This window comes from Euwallacea fornicatus, chromosome 10 (assembly GCF_040115645.1).
Source record: "Euwallacea fornicatus isolate EFF26 chromosome 10, ASM4011564v1, whole genome shotgun sequence".
In the NCBI taxonomy this organism is placed as follows: Eukaryota; Metazoa; Arthropoda; class Insecta; order Coleoptera; family Curculionidae; genus Euwallacea; species Euwallacea fornicatus.
The window spans coordinates 445902-462325 of record NC_089550.1 but is presented as its reverse complement, the minus strand read 5'-3'; the positions used below and the strand labels follow the sequence as shown (position 1 = coordinate 462325).

The 16424-nt window shown below is 42.2% G+C and overlaps 1 protein-coding gene across 5 annotated transcripts in view; it reads left to right on the top strand.

Moving 5' to 3' along the window:
- Ephrin (ephrin) overlaps window positions 1-16424 on the top strand; it is a 321509-nt gene that overhangs the window by 300345 nt on the left and 4740 nt on the right. For all 5 annotated transcript variants that reach the window (XM_066286415.1, XM_066286413.1, XM_066286411.1 and 2 more), the window contains 2 exons: window positions 3579-3798; window positions 14960-15122. In XM_066286415.1, coding sequence (XP_066142512.1) covers window positions 3579-3798; window positions 14960-15122 — 383 coding nt within the window. The remainder of the gene's footprint in view (window positions 1-3578; window positions 3799-14959; window positions 15123-16424) is intronic.

Genomic DNA, 16424 nt, shown 5'->3' with positions numbered 1-16424 from the left:
CATCTTAGAAAACCTGAAGTGGAAATGTATAAATATTCGTCCATGCCGTTTTACTGGATACGCACCTTTATGGCGTTTTTTACTGATCGCACTTGGGCCGTGCGAAGGTATTATTTATTAGCTCGATGGTAAAAACCGTAAGGTTGCAGGTGCTTTCGCGTTGTCTTGGCCTAGTGAAGAACGCTATTAAGGAGGTTTACGCGCAAGTACGCTTCTAGAGCAGTTGGTAGAATTTGGAGTTAACCACGGCCGTTCGTTCGAAATTCAAATCGTCAGGAGATGAACTTCAGTGTGTCTCAGTTGCGTCAAGTGTTACTTGAATGTTAAGGGTGCATCATTGGTCTCAGTCGGACGAGCTAGTCAGTCGCTGAGCTCAGTCTCTAAAACGTCGCCTTAGATCGACTAACCTTTCGATGTTTAACGTACCATTTCCCTCAACCTGCTATTGGCACGTTCGTACAACGCGCAAAATCGATAATCGATTATCAACTTCATTACCCCATTTTTCGACTTTAATGCATCGTCCCGTTGTAGGCAACCAAATATACACATGCGAAATCGAAGTATCGTCGTCCTACTTATTCAACAGAGAGCGATGGGCCATAAAAATTAACGCACCATTGATACCCTTAATGGTCGAATGGCCGTTGTAGACCGATTCTGTGTATTTGACAAAATTATAATTCGACGCTCATAATTTGATCTTCTGCTATGAGCCGCTGCCACTTTAACGCTTTGAATACGCCATTCTACATCAAACGTGCCTATTGCAGCCGAACACAAACCTATTTTATTCAATACGAGATACTAAATAGACAACCCATTGTCCACTACCGGATTTCCAACAATATGCAGCTCACACTAAGCCATAGAATAATGTTGGGGTATCTATAGAATAGTAATAGAACCGCCAAATACACTGACGTCTACTAGTCTTTGTGTGTGGCCTACAGGTATTGTCACCATTTAATTAATGTATCGTGTGCGCTACGCATTATTTACATTAAAAGCCGATTAATAAAAATTTATATTTGTTCCACGAGAGCCTGATATGAAATTTGATACAGCTCAGGATGATTTATCGACGCGGACGAAGTTATTGATATCGCTGACATGTAAACACGAATAGAATATTCAAATCGAATGTATTAAGTGATAGAGTCGAGAAATTCATGATGAAAATGTTAGGTCCGATTTGACTTCCTTTGATAAATTATTAATGTAAATATGTTCCGCGCTTTTGAAGTGGATCGTCCATTTTTTCCCTTATTTCGTCCGGCAACACGCGCAAGTCGAAGCTGCCGGAGTGACGGGACTGCACACCAGTCCCAGCTGAAAGTATCCGACTGGGGCGTTCGCCCTTTCCAGACGGTCCGAACGAGAGCCCTTCTCGTCGTTTCGCCGACCAGAGTTGTCGTAACCGTCAAAACCGATGAAAAAAATTATTTATAAAGTCGGCGACCGAAACGTTTCCAAGGGGTTTTCTCCGAACCCTCGACCAAGGACGAATGCCATTCTCAGTCGGTTCTGTCCGAGAATAGCGTGCAACTCGACTGCTCCCCCCCCCCAAACGGGGGGGGGGGGGTGTCATTCGTTATTCCCGGGCAAAATTTTCAAAAAAATCGTTGAAGATTACACCGAGGACTGTTTGTGATGAATAACGTTACATGTCGGCGATTGCAGCCCAAAGTACTGAGACCGGCGAATTTATAGGCCATCGCCGGAGATAAAATTACAGTTATTCGATTGCAAGGTATTAAGTTTCCCATGATGGATCGAAATAAAAAAGAAACTTCTCTCTTGTCGAGTAAATTAACATACCCCGACTCTGTTTAAGTATCACTTCAGACTATTTAATTTACACTTACATAAAACGCACATAAACGTGAAACATACTCAGCAATCCGGAGAGTATGGGTATGCCAATTATATGCCCAGATTGCCTAGTTTACACTTCTTTATTAAGCCTCACATGCTTCGCCAGAATAGGTTTTAAATGATCGGATTCGTTTACAGTTACAGTAGATGTAACATAATAAATCATGCGCCGACCAAATTCGAAACTTGGTTGCGTTGGCTCGTTCAGAAGTCAGAGTCATCAGAGATTGATATTTATGGCCGAAAATGTTTTCTAAACAGTAATTGTATCGGAGAGATGGAGTGTATCCAGCGTCTCTTGAAATATTGCTCGAAAACGTGTGTAATTTAAGAGTTGTTGAAAGAGTCCATGAACTAGTGAGTTATGAGAAATTCCTAGGATTGATTATGTTTGAAACGTGAAATGATGGAAACCAAATGATTCGGCTAAAAGCTATTTCGCCAGGAAAAGTGGGGAATGGAGATCGGAGCAAAAAACGTGTTAACGTCCTTCAAATCTATTACGTATTAGCAGGTGATTTTTTTCAATCAGTTCGTGGTTTTTCACTTTGGTTCGGTAACATTTCGTTTTGGTCCTTGATCCTCGTCGCGGGAACAGTAAACGCATCATTTATTTCTTCGTGATGTCAGGATAATCAGAAGGATAACGTCTCATTAGGGTGGTTTCATCCCATGGTCGAGATGAGGACGTCTCAGGCTGCCCGTTCGAAAACCAGCACGTCGTGGTGCTCCGACCGAATTGCATCGGGTCCGCGAAATTTACCCCCCCCCCCAATCACGGCTTTGCGAACGTCACCAACATGGAATTCGTCTTGTTTTGACATCATCCCATTCGCGAGTTAAAGAGTATGGTGACGCACACGTGAGGTAGCCTCATTTGATCCTCGCTACTCGACTTAACGCAGAATCTGTGAGAATCGTCAATGATCTTGCGGAACGATAACGTGATTACGTACGTTTTTCATTACAACGACGTATTTCACCTCCAGTTCGAGTCCTCTCGCTGACTACGAAACGGCTTCTCCTCTCAAGTTTTTCAGGTATAACCAATAAAATGTCAAATTCGGCGATTGGAGGCGCAGCGGCGGCGTTTGGCGCTAGCTCGAGCAACTGACCTGTCCCACTGCAGATCTCAACCTCGCATCGCCCAAATGCCTGACCCTAATGTGCATATAAGTAAAATGGCCCTAACCTTGATCAAATCGACACAATTCCATTTAAGATAACAAAACGAATTATTGAAAGGCACAGCCCACATCGGGTTAGGTCGAGCGCCAAACCAAATTGAATAAGAAAAAAAAATCCCCGTCTCCGACAGTCATTATTAACATTCAAACCGAATAATCTAATGTACGAAAATTGCAGATCCGAGTGCCATCATTAATTATTTTTTGACGGCAGTACCCACGGAAAAAATCCAGAAAGGCTCGATCAATCATGTTTTTACAAGCTACAACTTTTGGATCCGGTCCGCTTACCGGCAGTAATACGGCGTGGAGAAAAATGAGCGTTTGTTATAAAATACCTTTGGTGTGTTAGTTCAGGCCAATTGGTCGCGTCATAGTTGTCAACCCATACCTGCGGCACCACCAGCACGTTTCAATAGGAAAAATATTCGCGAAAAAACCGTAATTTTAGTCAAATTTCAGCTCACCGTTCTTTGAGATATTTCACGCTACATGTAATTTTTTGTTTTGCAGGTGAATCTGATCTGTCCGGTGTACACTCCAGGTACGAGGGACGACGACATGGAGAAGTACATCATCTACAATGTGTCAAAAGATGAATATGAGACGTGTAGGATAACGAACCCCAATCCCAGAATTATCGCGGTTTGCGATAAACCGTACAAGCTTATGTACTTTACGATAACATTCAGGCCGTTCACGCCGCAACCTGGAGGATTAGAGTTCTTGCCAGGTAATTACTAGGATTTAAGTTCCTTGTTTATCAAACTATAAATAACAGAGGATTTTTTCGAGTTTTTTTAGTGGATTCAATTAGTATGTGAAGGTTATTAAAAGCCGGCCCAGAGCAGCTAGGCAGCCCATTAAGGCGTAAGGTCGAACCGTTTACGGCCACTGCGCTGGTAACTTTACCAACAAGGTGATATTTAGGAGGCCGTTTACGGAAATATAGTGTATTGGTCAGTTTCGGGGTTCCAGTGGGCATTGTCTCCTCGATTGCAAACTAACCGATGATCTCCTCTTATTTTATCGCTCCTGTGACAATTGTCCTCTTGGTAGAGTGGCCTCGTCTTCAACCTTGCAGCGCTCAGCGCGCTGAGGCCAAAGTCCCGGCAGTTTTACCTAAAGGTTTATCCCCGTAAAAACGGTCAAATTGAACACTGAGCATCGGTCAGTCGAAATTTTCATAGACGTTGTCTTCAAGGTGCAGTTGCCGATCAGATCGATCTAACGGCCGTTCGACGCTTATCCCGACTTTCCTAATTTTATTTAGGCGGGAAAATCAGCACGATTTGAAAATCCCGCTCGTGCACTGTGCGAAAAGTGAAAATCTGCTCTTTATTTTTGAATTCAGAAGCCTGCCCTCTTTCGCCTACTTTCTGCTGCAAAGAAGGCTAACACCGCTATTGAGATAAAATCGAAGAGGTTCCGGCAACCCCAACGATATCACTAGAGGTTACGTTGCGTCGGTGGACGCAGAATCCCAGGCGAGCTCGTCGACGATTTCGTGCTTATGGGCGCTCATCAGGCAGTTACACGGGCAGACGCACCAGTTGACATTGGGGCGATTTCTCCGATTTTACGGTTTCGTTTCGGGAAGTCGTCGGAAAAACTGCGTGGTTCAGCACCGCTAGGTGTGCATCGGTCCCCTGACTATTTATTTCTGATATTTTTCTCGCGAGAACCTTGAGGAGATTTTGACAGCTGTCGCCCCACCTATTTTAACCTTCGGCGTCAGCTATCTGTTTTAAGAGCAACCTGCGCAAAATTTCAAAGAGGCTTAAAATAAGCCGATCTGTTTGTTGAAAAGTGACGTGTTGACGACGTTCTTTATTGGGCTTAGTTCGTTGCTTAAGTCCTACTTAAGTCTTACTCGAGCAACTTCAATATATTTTTGTTGAGAATTTAGATTGCTTTTTTGCTAGTTATCAGAATACGTGGGCAACTATTTTGCTTCTAAAGTTTCAACGAGCCACCTATGAATTAGTCACCGTAACTACTCGTAATTTCCCAGTCGCACAATCGAAGAGAAACTGGCTCGGCCAAGATCATTAGAAACATACTTCTGTGCTTCAATCAAACGATCTGCACAGCAGCGAACCATATGCCATTTATTCGCGAAATTGGTACCCAGAATGCATCTACTTAGGAGCTCGTAACTGTGAAATCGCAATCTCTGTCTCCATTTTGTGATTACTACTTAAAAGCAGCGGAACGGGAAAAGATTCCTGCACTTCAATCATCGTATCTAAAAAAAAAAAAAAAAAAGAGGGGGGGGGGAGATATGGGTTAATGACTTGTTCCAATAATTGTTTTGAGATCACTGTCGCACAGTTATGCCGGACCTATTAGTCTTATCCACGTTGAGACCATTATTTTTAAATTCCCAATATGACTTCTTCTGATAAGTCACCCTATTAAACGGCAGAGATAACACACATCGGCATTCTTGGTGTTATTAGTCAACTGCCTCATTGCCATAGTTGAACCATTCCCCTATCAGTGTAGTACTCTCAGGATTATTTTCGAATCATTTTGCAAACCGTGTAATTTATAGTTCTAAGGAAAGTGCGATAAACTGGCAGTATTAATAACATTAAGCTAAACAGACAGTCTCGTGGAGTTGCCTAACTAAGAGAACGAACGCGAACCACTACCCCATAATGATAGCAAGCACACAGCAGAGAGCGATAAATTCCACTTTTATGGCCCCAACATTTACACTTTGCCGAAGTCTTTTATGATTCATTAAATTCTAACACGAAATTATTTAGATAAGACGTTTAGCTATTTTATGCGCCGGAGACTTTCACATTAATATTAATGTACAGCGCAAATATACTAATGGACCTATGTGACATGTGAATGTTAAATTGTCTGGCTTGCCCGTCTAGGATCTGAAGGAGAATGAGAGCTACTTTTAATAATTTTAATAGCACAGCGGTGCTGTTTCACTCTACGAACTTCGTTTTATTTTCTCTCTATCATATTTTACTTTTAAAAGTGATAAAATAAGACCGAGAAAAGGAATAATACACACGTGAAGCGTGTACGGACCCGGGGGATTTCAGAATCGATTTCATATTATCCCGTTATTATATTATTTCTAAGTAAAAGTGGAAGTGCAATAACGAGAAAAGCGCCGACAAGTAGTTTTCGAATTTGTACAGAGCGCGCGGTTTTTGTGCGCAAACTCCGAAACGAGACACTTTCTTAAGCCACCGCGCGTGTTGTATATCTCAAAAATTAGCCACCTGTGCATGTAATTTTGCACCTGCAGAAAAGCAGTTAGTTTACGAGATGCGAGGAGTGAAAGTTTCACTTACGGCTCCAAGTTTTGCTCCCGGCCTCCGCAGTTTCGGAGATATTTATTTCCAATTTTGATATGGCTGCGTCCTCCTAGTTCTCCACCGTCAGATCGTGACGAACATAAGACCACACTTTCCGTGAGATTGCCGTTTCCAAGAGGTCGGCGCGATCAGCGGAAAATCGTTCTCCACCAAGGGAACTGGACACCGGCAGCAACCTACCGGGGTCCGTGAGCCGAGACTCCAAGCCGAAGACCTGTTCGCACCTTTCGCGGGGCTCATGTGCCCCTGCCGGTTTCGATCGAGGCGAGTTTCGGAATTGAATTAACGAAAACCCCCGGAAGTTCCAGATCAAATTTGATTCGTTCGGCAAATGTCTGATCATTGTAGTAAGCCGTAAGAGCTCCATTAAAATCGGCTAAAACGCTAATTAAAAAAAAAAAAAAAAACAAAGAAACAAAAAAAAACTGAATTTTTAAAAAAACTTCAGCTCCCCGTATCTCGAAAACGAAGCATTTTCGCATTCGTGTTTTTCATGAATTTTTTCCCATGCGTTGCTGAGCGGGTCTCTCCAAGGCTTTCGTCGCGCCGCATCCGAAACGCCCTGCGTGCGATTTGAGTTCGGTAGTTTCTGGAGTCTCCTAATATGGCTTGGAGGTTTTGGAATTTCGGGGGTGTCCAGAACGGGTCCGAGCGAGGGCGCTTGGAGCGACTCCAATTGGTCCGAACGGAAAAGCTCGTTTGCTCTTCGGCGACCCAAACAGGCCGGAGATAATTTAACGAAATAATCATGTTACGAAACGTAGGAAAGTGAACCTCGAGTACCGGTTCCCAGGCGCGATCCGGAATCTACAACCGTGCATTTAACTCGCCCATTTTGGTTTATTTAAGAATAAATAAGGCCAATCCCTATTTTCGTCTAATTTGAATAAAAACAAAGAACTTGGGGAAAAAGGCTGCTTTAATTCGGGTCGAAATTTTAGTGAAACATGCGAGGATTTGGTGCAACTTTTATGGCACATTTTTATGTGCTTTAGGCACGGTTATACGTTCCGCTAGTAAATAGCCTTAGCCAAATGACTTTAGAGACCATTCAACTTTCCGTTAACAAACCTCGACCGATGACCTCACACTACATCCAACATGTTATGCCACGCCCATTAATAAGAGCTTCACTACAAAACTCTCTTTTTATTTCCCTAATCTCTAGTTTAATACGTTTTTCATTAATATTATTTCGATGTCTATCGACTGGTTTTATTGTTATTGGACTTTTATCCTCGGACGGCGCTATAAAATTCCCCAACACATAAATACAGCATTAAATGGACAACAATAATTATAAGCTTTACCGAGTGTATAAAAGATACATGAAGGCATTAATAATCCGCAAAACGGCAAGTGTTGAGGTTCTATGGGTAGAGCTGGCGCAAAAACCGATCTTCCGACGCGAATTTTTTCAGTAACGGCCGGTTCTATCAAAAGAATTTGCTTAGGCCAGAGACCTTTTAGTCGAAGAGGCAGATAATGAAAGAAGGATTTAAAATTAGTCTCGAAGCAAATTCGTCCCAATCATCACCGTGAAAGGAAAAGATACAGTTAAATCTGCTTAAAGCAATTTTCCGACCATTCTGTCGCAAAGCAAACCTTAAATTATTCATCAAAGGGATCGTTGAAGCCATACCATCGATTTTTGTTATTATAGTAAATTTGTAACGACGTTTGCCGCTCTTTGAATGTACGCCTCACGAATATTTATGTTTGAAATTTAAAGGGAACGATGGCTTTTATGTCTTATGTTCTTATAGCTTAATGTCATCCCGAAGCATTACGTGAGCACAAAGGTTTTCATATTTACCATCAAAATTTTATTAGTTACTCGTACTGGCACTTATAAGCTTTGAACATCGCCGAAGTAATTTTATTGCCCTTTTCTTTCACGACGGTTAGAGTATAAAATGCAGACATGTTCGGCTTTATCTGACAAGTAATTTACCAAGCTGAAACGGTCTCTATGAACAGGATTTTAATTAACTACCACCTATATGTTTTTAAGCATGTAAATTTCTTTTTCTGGCTTTTCTCGTAATCGAATTGCTCATTTCCGGAACGTGTACTTGTACATGCAAGATTTACGGCGATTATTGCAAAAAGTAATTCGATGATGGCAAAGCACATGTTTATTCATAAGGAAATTATGGCCGTATAAAAAATGATCTGAAGACCGTAAGTCGTCTAATTTTCACGGGCGGCGACCTTCCGGCCGGCCACGTCCGAGAGCGGCAGACGCGCCGAGGCCGGCCCTGGGTCCGCCGTAAGCGATCCTACTGCGCCCTCCACTTCTGATCTCAAATTTATCGATCGATTTCCCGATATCCATTACTACACGGCTACTACCTGCACGTCGATTTTTCACTGCTAACTGGACCCTGATTTCCATCTGGGCTTAATTCGATTAAGCAGTGTTCGGACGAACGGATAAATCCGCCGTATTCTGAACGATGCGTCTGAGGAAAACTTCGGAAAGCGCTCGGGTTCGCGATTCGGGGTTGCGCGAGGGAGTCGTGTGCGGAAACAACTTTCTAAATGGGATTGGATCGTTCGTCCAGCTGATCTGGCCGATTGTGGCGTAGTGGTGACGATGGCCGATGGAGAGCGTCCGGTCCGGAGTAAAATTGAACGAATTCGGACGAAGTGAGTTCCGTCGTCCGTTACTGGAGCATCTGGAGCTCCGACATAGCGGAACACCGTACGTAAGCGTTACAGTATATGCCGTAGCTCCGGCCGGCGCTGGATGCGCCCATTCGACGTCAACGGACCGGCTGCAGCAACTGGAAAGACGTGGCGCTCGTGTGGTTCGGCGAAGGGCTCACGCGGCCGTTCCGTGTCGGCTTGGAGGGTCGCACATGATCTCAACTTGAACTATAATTACTTTGTGATGGTGCAGTACCATGGACTTGCCGTGAGAGAAGATAACGAATTTGCAACCTCTGATCGGAGCGAAATTATTTGTGCGAGGCCAGCGTCTCGGACCGCTGATGACTTCTTGTGAGACTCTTCGAGAAGGACGATCGAGACGTTCGACACTGCGCCATTAATGTCGATTTTATGAGTTCTAAATGAAGACATCCGTCGTTCTCGAGCCATTTCTGATCTCGCTACATCGTTCTGACCGAGTTTACAGCGTTTTCCTAAATTTCACCCATTTATCCGACGTTTAGGCAATAAATCGCCCGAGAGCATTAAAACCGATTCTCCAGACGTCTCACTAGAATAAAAATCACGCAGTCTCGTGGATGTCGCGCTGTCGTGTAAACGTATATTTATATCCCTCGAGACTTTTGTTTATTTCTAAAACTAATCTAGTCTTTAGAGATTCGGGCATAATGAACCGCTGCTATCTCCCCATGATTCCGATGGTTTCCTGTCAAAACTTACGAGAGAGGTTACGGTGTAAACATCCATAAAACCGTTTTGAGACAGTTGGAAAGCCGACGTCACCAGACGTGAATTAGGAATGTTGCTCTCGGGTTTGCTTTGCAGAAGCGGAAATCGGATTTCGAATTTTGATTCAATAAAACAAGAGGACGGCGAATGTTGAGCAAACACACGATCGTGCGATATACAAGGGAATAGAGGGATACGTTATGCCGTTTCGGTCATTCGGCTGTGGGGCCGCAAAGATAATTCGCCAGATGTAGACCGAATTTTGTGTTTAACCTCGCAGAACTCCGGAACGACTTATCGAATGAGCGTGACAGAAGACGTGGACGAGTTTGGGTGCTCGACATTGAACCACCTCGAAAATGATTAACATAACGTTGGACGGTTACGTAGAGAAAATCGTGAGGAAGACGATAGAGTCGGTCGCGATATAAAACGAAGGGAAGAAACAACGACGGAGGCAGGCACGGGAGCAGAAAGTGGCGTTGGGGCATCCGCTGACGTAATCGAACTGCTTCTCTTTCCACTGAGGCGGCGGAAAAAACTGCAAAATTTCGCTTTAACATTTAGAATTGCCGGGAGAAAAAATCCGATAATCTCTTAAAACCCATAAACTCCCATTACGGCTATTAACGGGAACGCGTTACTTGGACTCTGCCGCAATTGGAAATTACTGCAAATAATTGCAAAATTGCACATCCCTAACAAAGTCACAAAAACGTTAAAACCGCGTTCGGGCAATTCCTGCAACCTCAGAGTGCAGAAATAACACAAAGGTAATTTCGAAATTAAAACATAACCATTAAAATGGACGATAAAAATGGAAAACGTTATTAATAATTGTGCCATAACCATAACGGAGAACAGTTAAAATATTTTTGAATGGTGGAATGCGTTTTAACCGTTACGAGATTCGAGGTTCTCCTTTCAGATAAAGGAACTGACTACGTGCACGTTATAATAGGTATCGCTTCAATAGTCGGTGCCACAAAGGTTCCATTAGGCGCTTTGGAGAACATTTTCTTTACGATTTAATTGAAAATTTACATTTCCTAGACATAAAATTAATTTAATAAGTCCCCAATTACTCCTTTTATGAACGCCTCGAAAATGATTTGGAGGGTTCCTAACTGTTCCAGGTAGTGTCTTCATTCAATAGATTAATTCGCGGTGAAGGCAAACAAACCATATCTGCAGGCCTTTTTTTTTCATGCCATAACGACACTAGTGCGTTTTGGCTCGCGATGACCCATTACGTCGGTCTATGAACACGGATATTACTAAATCAATATTTGGCAGTTCGAATGAATTATTTAGTAGGGCGCCAGTGTTTCTTTGAAATGGACATTAGAACGAGTAGAATAATCCACGACCGGACTACCACAAAAAGCGTAATAGGATTCAATTTTCATACACCGTCAACAATTTTGTTTGTCCGTGGACGGTTTTTTCCGTTTTTTTTTCTGCCGAAGTGACCTTAATGCAGTCCGATAGCTCCGACTTACAATCATTATAGACAATTTATAACCATTTTACGAAAAAATCCACTAAAGTGAGTCCATCGGATTTTCCCTTTTGTATGTCCACGTGGGATGATCGCAGTCGCGGTTGCCTATAGAGGTAGATGCTGGCCAGAAGAAACGTTAGATTTGCCCTAAAATCTACCTCGTTGCGCCGGTAATGCAGTAATTACAGTTCATATTTAATGGCGAGAGAACTTGTGCACTGCTTTTGTTCTTCTTAAAAATCTTTTGAGATCCTGGTGAAGTTAACGCAAGTAGCGAAGTTTAGGCTAAGCAGGGGAAATTCAGGTATGTAACCGCAACCTGATTAGATCTGCTAGTCACCGTCGAAGTTGACAACGAAGAAAGAAAAAAGAAGAAGAACAAACAATCAATAATCGGGGGATACTCCCAGATTCATCACGAGACAGAGCTCCAAACTCACGACAACTTCAAATATGTAGTTACTGAGAGTTCTGAGAGATGCAAGGCCCCTGCAATTGCGGTACTTCTCGATCTGCCTCTAGCATTCGAAAATCGAACTTCAAGAGAGAGATTTTTGGAAAACAAATTCTCATTTTTCAAAACTTTTATGCCGTCACCGGCACAGCTGAAGTTTCAAATATTGTTCTACCTTTCAGTTGTAGTTCTTCTCGCAGTTCGGCATACTTTCAACATCGACTTTTGCGGCTGCAAATAGAGATGTTAGAAGCAAAATTCATTTTCCAATTAAACGGCCTCTGAAATATCCATCAAAAAACTAGAGTTCATTGGATCAAAATTGGATTTCTACTCGAGGGACATACTGTATATAATTGTGTCGTCATAATCTTCAACCCGGCGCGATCCGCTGCTATAGAACTTGGTCGGATGTGAATTTTATTGTTATAAAAAATTTGGAAATTTCAAAATTTACGTCTAGCAGGGACTCTGCAAGCTCCGTACCTCGATTGATCGAGAACTTGGGCGTTATACCGGTAATAATAATAACAACAACATTCGATAATAAATGTCCAGGAGCAGTATTTTAGCTCTCAAAAGCGCAAAGTTTTACCGCCAAAAATGAAACCAAAACGTCAACAAATTAAGCGGCAACCGCGCAAAACATCGATGCCATGTTTGGACATTCAAATATGTTTTTGTCCTTTTTTAGCACGTTAAATTTGTGACTTGTTGTGCAAAATCGCCTCGGGCGACTCTCAATTGTTGTCTTTTCCGACGTGAACAAAAAATTAAACGGTTTGCAGCGTACGTTCGGTTTATCCAGTTTCTATTGAGTCGCCCCCGGAAATACGCGCGAGGTCCAGGAATTTTTAATTAATTAAATAGATATGTTATCGTCCTTGCTTGACCAATACTAGATTTTCTCTCATGAGACAGCCTGATGATATTTCGTTCTCAACCCTATCAGATCAGTTCGCTTAGCGTTGGAGTTAGGAAAAGGTACGCTGAACTAACCTGAACCAACACGAGGAGCTGAGTTGCAGATCACCAGAGCTTCTCGCGTCTCTTTTTGCATCTCAAAATTTTCTTTTTCGACTAAGGTATCATCAGCTGTAAACGCAAGGTGCTATAAATTCGCACAGGAGAACGTCGCGGTAACCGTAAAAAACCCCTGTATTAAATGGGGTAAATGTGCGTATCCCGACGAGGAAGACCTATCTAACCTGGACCGACACACAGGGCGGAAGGAGCAAACAGATCGTCTCGTGTCCAGCTCGACGTCTCCAAATATTCGTTTTTGATTACGGCTACAGAAGCTGCACATACCAAGCGCAACGAATTCGACGATGAGTACCGTGAGAGATACCGAACGGATTAAATGTCACACGAGGTAAATTGGCGTGCTCTTCTCGTGAGTTTTTAAGCCAGGGAGATCTCCAACCGAACCAACTCTTGCGGTTTTTTGAGGTGCGCATGCGCCCCTGTAATGTTTCGGGTTCAATTTGCGCGTTTGCTGATCGCGTTCCTTGATCCGACATACTCGCTCCAACCTAATTTTAAGAATGCTATTGGCTAAACGTAAATCCTACTTAAGCGGCAATAAAATTTTCCAAAATTAAACTCCATTATCGTTCGCCTTAATACATCTGCTTTTGGAACAGGTTTAGGAAATGTCTCGATGTCATTTAACGGCCTCCCCAACATAATAAATTACCGAAAGCACTAAGCAATTTCCTTTCGTAGGTTTGAACCTCCGTCAAAGAGAGCTTAAAAGCCTTAAAAATATTGATCTCTGTTATGATAGGCTGCTGTAACTTGTTTTCAACTGTGGTAAATTTAGAATGTCTCATTTTCTTCTTACGATGCTAGGCGGGATCGTCAGGGGAGAATGACTGGAGATTTTGATTCGAGTTAATATTGCCGGGATCATCACTAATAATTCATAGTCACGAACGTGAATCGTTTGCACGGGGCATTAGGGACAAAAATTACTATCGGAGGTGGGCAAATGATACTTGTGTGTGTTATTATCCCGCATGAATTATCCGAGTGTTACGCTCGCGTATGTACGAGAAATGCATGAAAGAGATTGTAAGAAGTGTCGTATCAATTTAGATTTTTTTTCTTTTTTTTTTCTCCTTTTTTTTTCTTTTTTTTTTCCTTTTTTTTTTCTTTTTTTTTTCTTTTTTTTTTCTTTAAATTTCGGAGTTGATAGACACGTCGAACGAAAGTATAATTGATTGTGATTGTAGAGAACAACGAAACATCCCGGTTGATTTGTAAATAAGCTCGACGGCGTCTAGACGTTCCTAATGAACTTCTCAAGTGTATTTTTAAACGTCTCGGTGAATTAAAGCGTCACTATTAGTGACAAAACTATAGGTAATAAATTCGGTCGGAAAACAACTTATTTATGAAATGTGTTGCTCAAAGTTTGCAGCTATTTGGGTCACTTCTTGGGCCAAGGTGCAATAATATTTCACATCTCCGACACGTTTTTCGCAACGTTTCCTGACGTACACGTAAAAATATGTCCTGAAAAAAAACCCACCTCATTTTCCTTCGACTAGATCGATTCGCGATGCAAGGGAAGGAGATAAACTTGACGATGAACAATACTTTAGTCTTAATGCAGCACTTTTGAACGTTGTGGTTTTACCGAACTGAGACCCTCAATGAGGCGTAACCATTCCATGACTATTTAATTAAGTCTTATAAGAGTCGGCGTTTTTTTTTTCCTGGTTGGATAATGCAATATATCCTGCTTAAAGCTGTGACAATTTAATTGTTCTCGCATTAGCTGAACAAACTGCGGATCTGTTGACACTCCGCCGTGCGTAAAATTATGTTAATTGCTATTTACCGTCGGTCGGATTTCAATTTGTTTAAAATTAGGGCGGTTAATCATAATTTTGTTTGTTTTATGTATTTCCAGCATTTTTTGATTAAGCGCTGTACGTAAGATTTATGTTTTGCCTCAGCTGGAATTGCTAGTGCTCGGAGACGTTTCACAACGGCAGCATTGTCTACTAGAAATCATGAATGATTTCCTTTTTTTAATTATTTTTTTGCCGCACTCATTCACTAACTGCTGCGAAAAATTCAAGCAAAAATTCTTTTAAAACGATCGGCGAGGATGTTACAGTTTGAAATTTTTCATTGGAATTCCGTCAACACGAAACGATTTCTCTTCCAGGGCACGACTACTATTTCATATCCACGTCCACCTCGGATGATCTCCACAGGAGGATAGGGGGAAGGTGCACCACTCACAACATGAAAATTGTGTTCAAAGTTTGGGGACCTCCGACACAGACGCCCACTCAGCCACCAACACAGCCACCACCTCGACCAACATGGTAAGTGCGTTGCTGTTTTAATTCCCTAGAAGTGAATCATCACCGAGGTCTTCTAAGCGGCAGTTCCAATCTTGCTTAAATTGGAGAAGCTGCGTCTTTTAACGCTCAGTCGGGGCATAAAAGCGACATTTCTAATTAATTTTTGAAACGTTTCCTTTGTAAATTAGTTGGATTCTCCCTCGTCATTTAGATCATCGGTGTTTCTGCCGACTTCACTCTCGAGCAATACCGGAAAAAAGTGCCCGTGGCAGTTGCGTTCGGGGCTGTTGGGTGGCCGTATAATTGTTGCGACACAGGCTTGAAAATCCTATTTTTTTTCCCTGGGCAATATCTGATATCACGTGTCATGCTGTGAAGCAGGAACGGCGTGACCGTACGGTCGACACGTGGGATCGCCAGGAGCGGAAAGTCGAAAAGGGCAAATCAATGGGGGACGTTAACTGCACTTTGGAATTTTCGGAAGTTCGCGGGGAAAACTGGGGGGGAGAAATGTTTTAGTCGTCGGTTGCTATGAACCGATCAGAGCGATGTGTTCACCTTGGAATTAATTAACTCACCCTTATTAAACCACACTTCTCTTAATAAAGAATACCTGTCTGGAAATCTAGAAATCCGGTTTTAAGTATGGAAAAAAGCCGCTGCATCTCAAATCTTAAACTTTTAAAATTGTTTTTTTTTACATTGTCACCTTAAAAGTGAGTCTTTCCACATACTTCGCTTCCCGTAATGGCGAATATCTCCAAGTAAGAAATTACACGAATTTGACTAGCACGAGTATTGCTTTCTAAAAGAAGCCACTACATCTCAAAGTTTTGAAATCGTTTTTCCTTAGAATCGCAACTTGAAACTGAAGTTTCAACAATGAAATGCTTCACTACATTTGCTTAATAACATGTATTTATTCAATTTTCTTGCGTTTTTGGAATACGTAGGTTCACACACATTTTGTGAAATTTTCCTGTGTTCTCTAATATTTTTCCTAGGAACGCGAATATAAATTCGCAACTAGACGTCCTCTTTAGTTAGATTTTGAACGGTCCTGAACTTACTTTCTAGGAGAGTAGCATTTGATACTCTTAACATCGATTAAAAGAAGCGTATCTTTTCGAACGTTTATTGTGACTTTTTGACTTCACAGCAATTCAATCGAACGAGTTTATTACGGAGTTGCCCTCGCTGTACCTACGACTACCACAAAAACCACAGCCTCTGCTTCTCAGCCACCACACAATAATAAATTGAACCTTCCCTGAAATGAACTTGGAAACGGCTTAATATAATGTCGTCGTCGAGCCTGGTTCT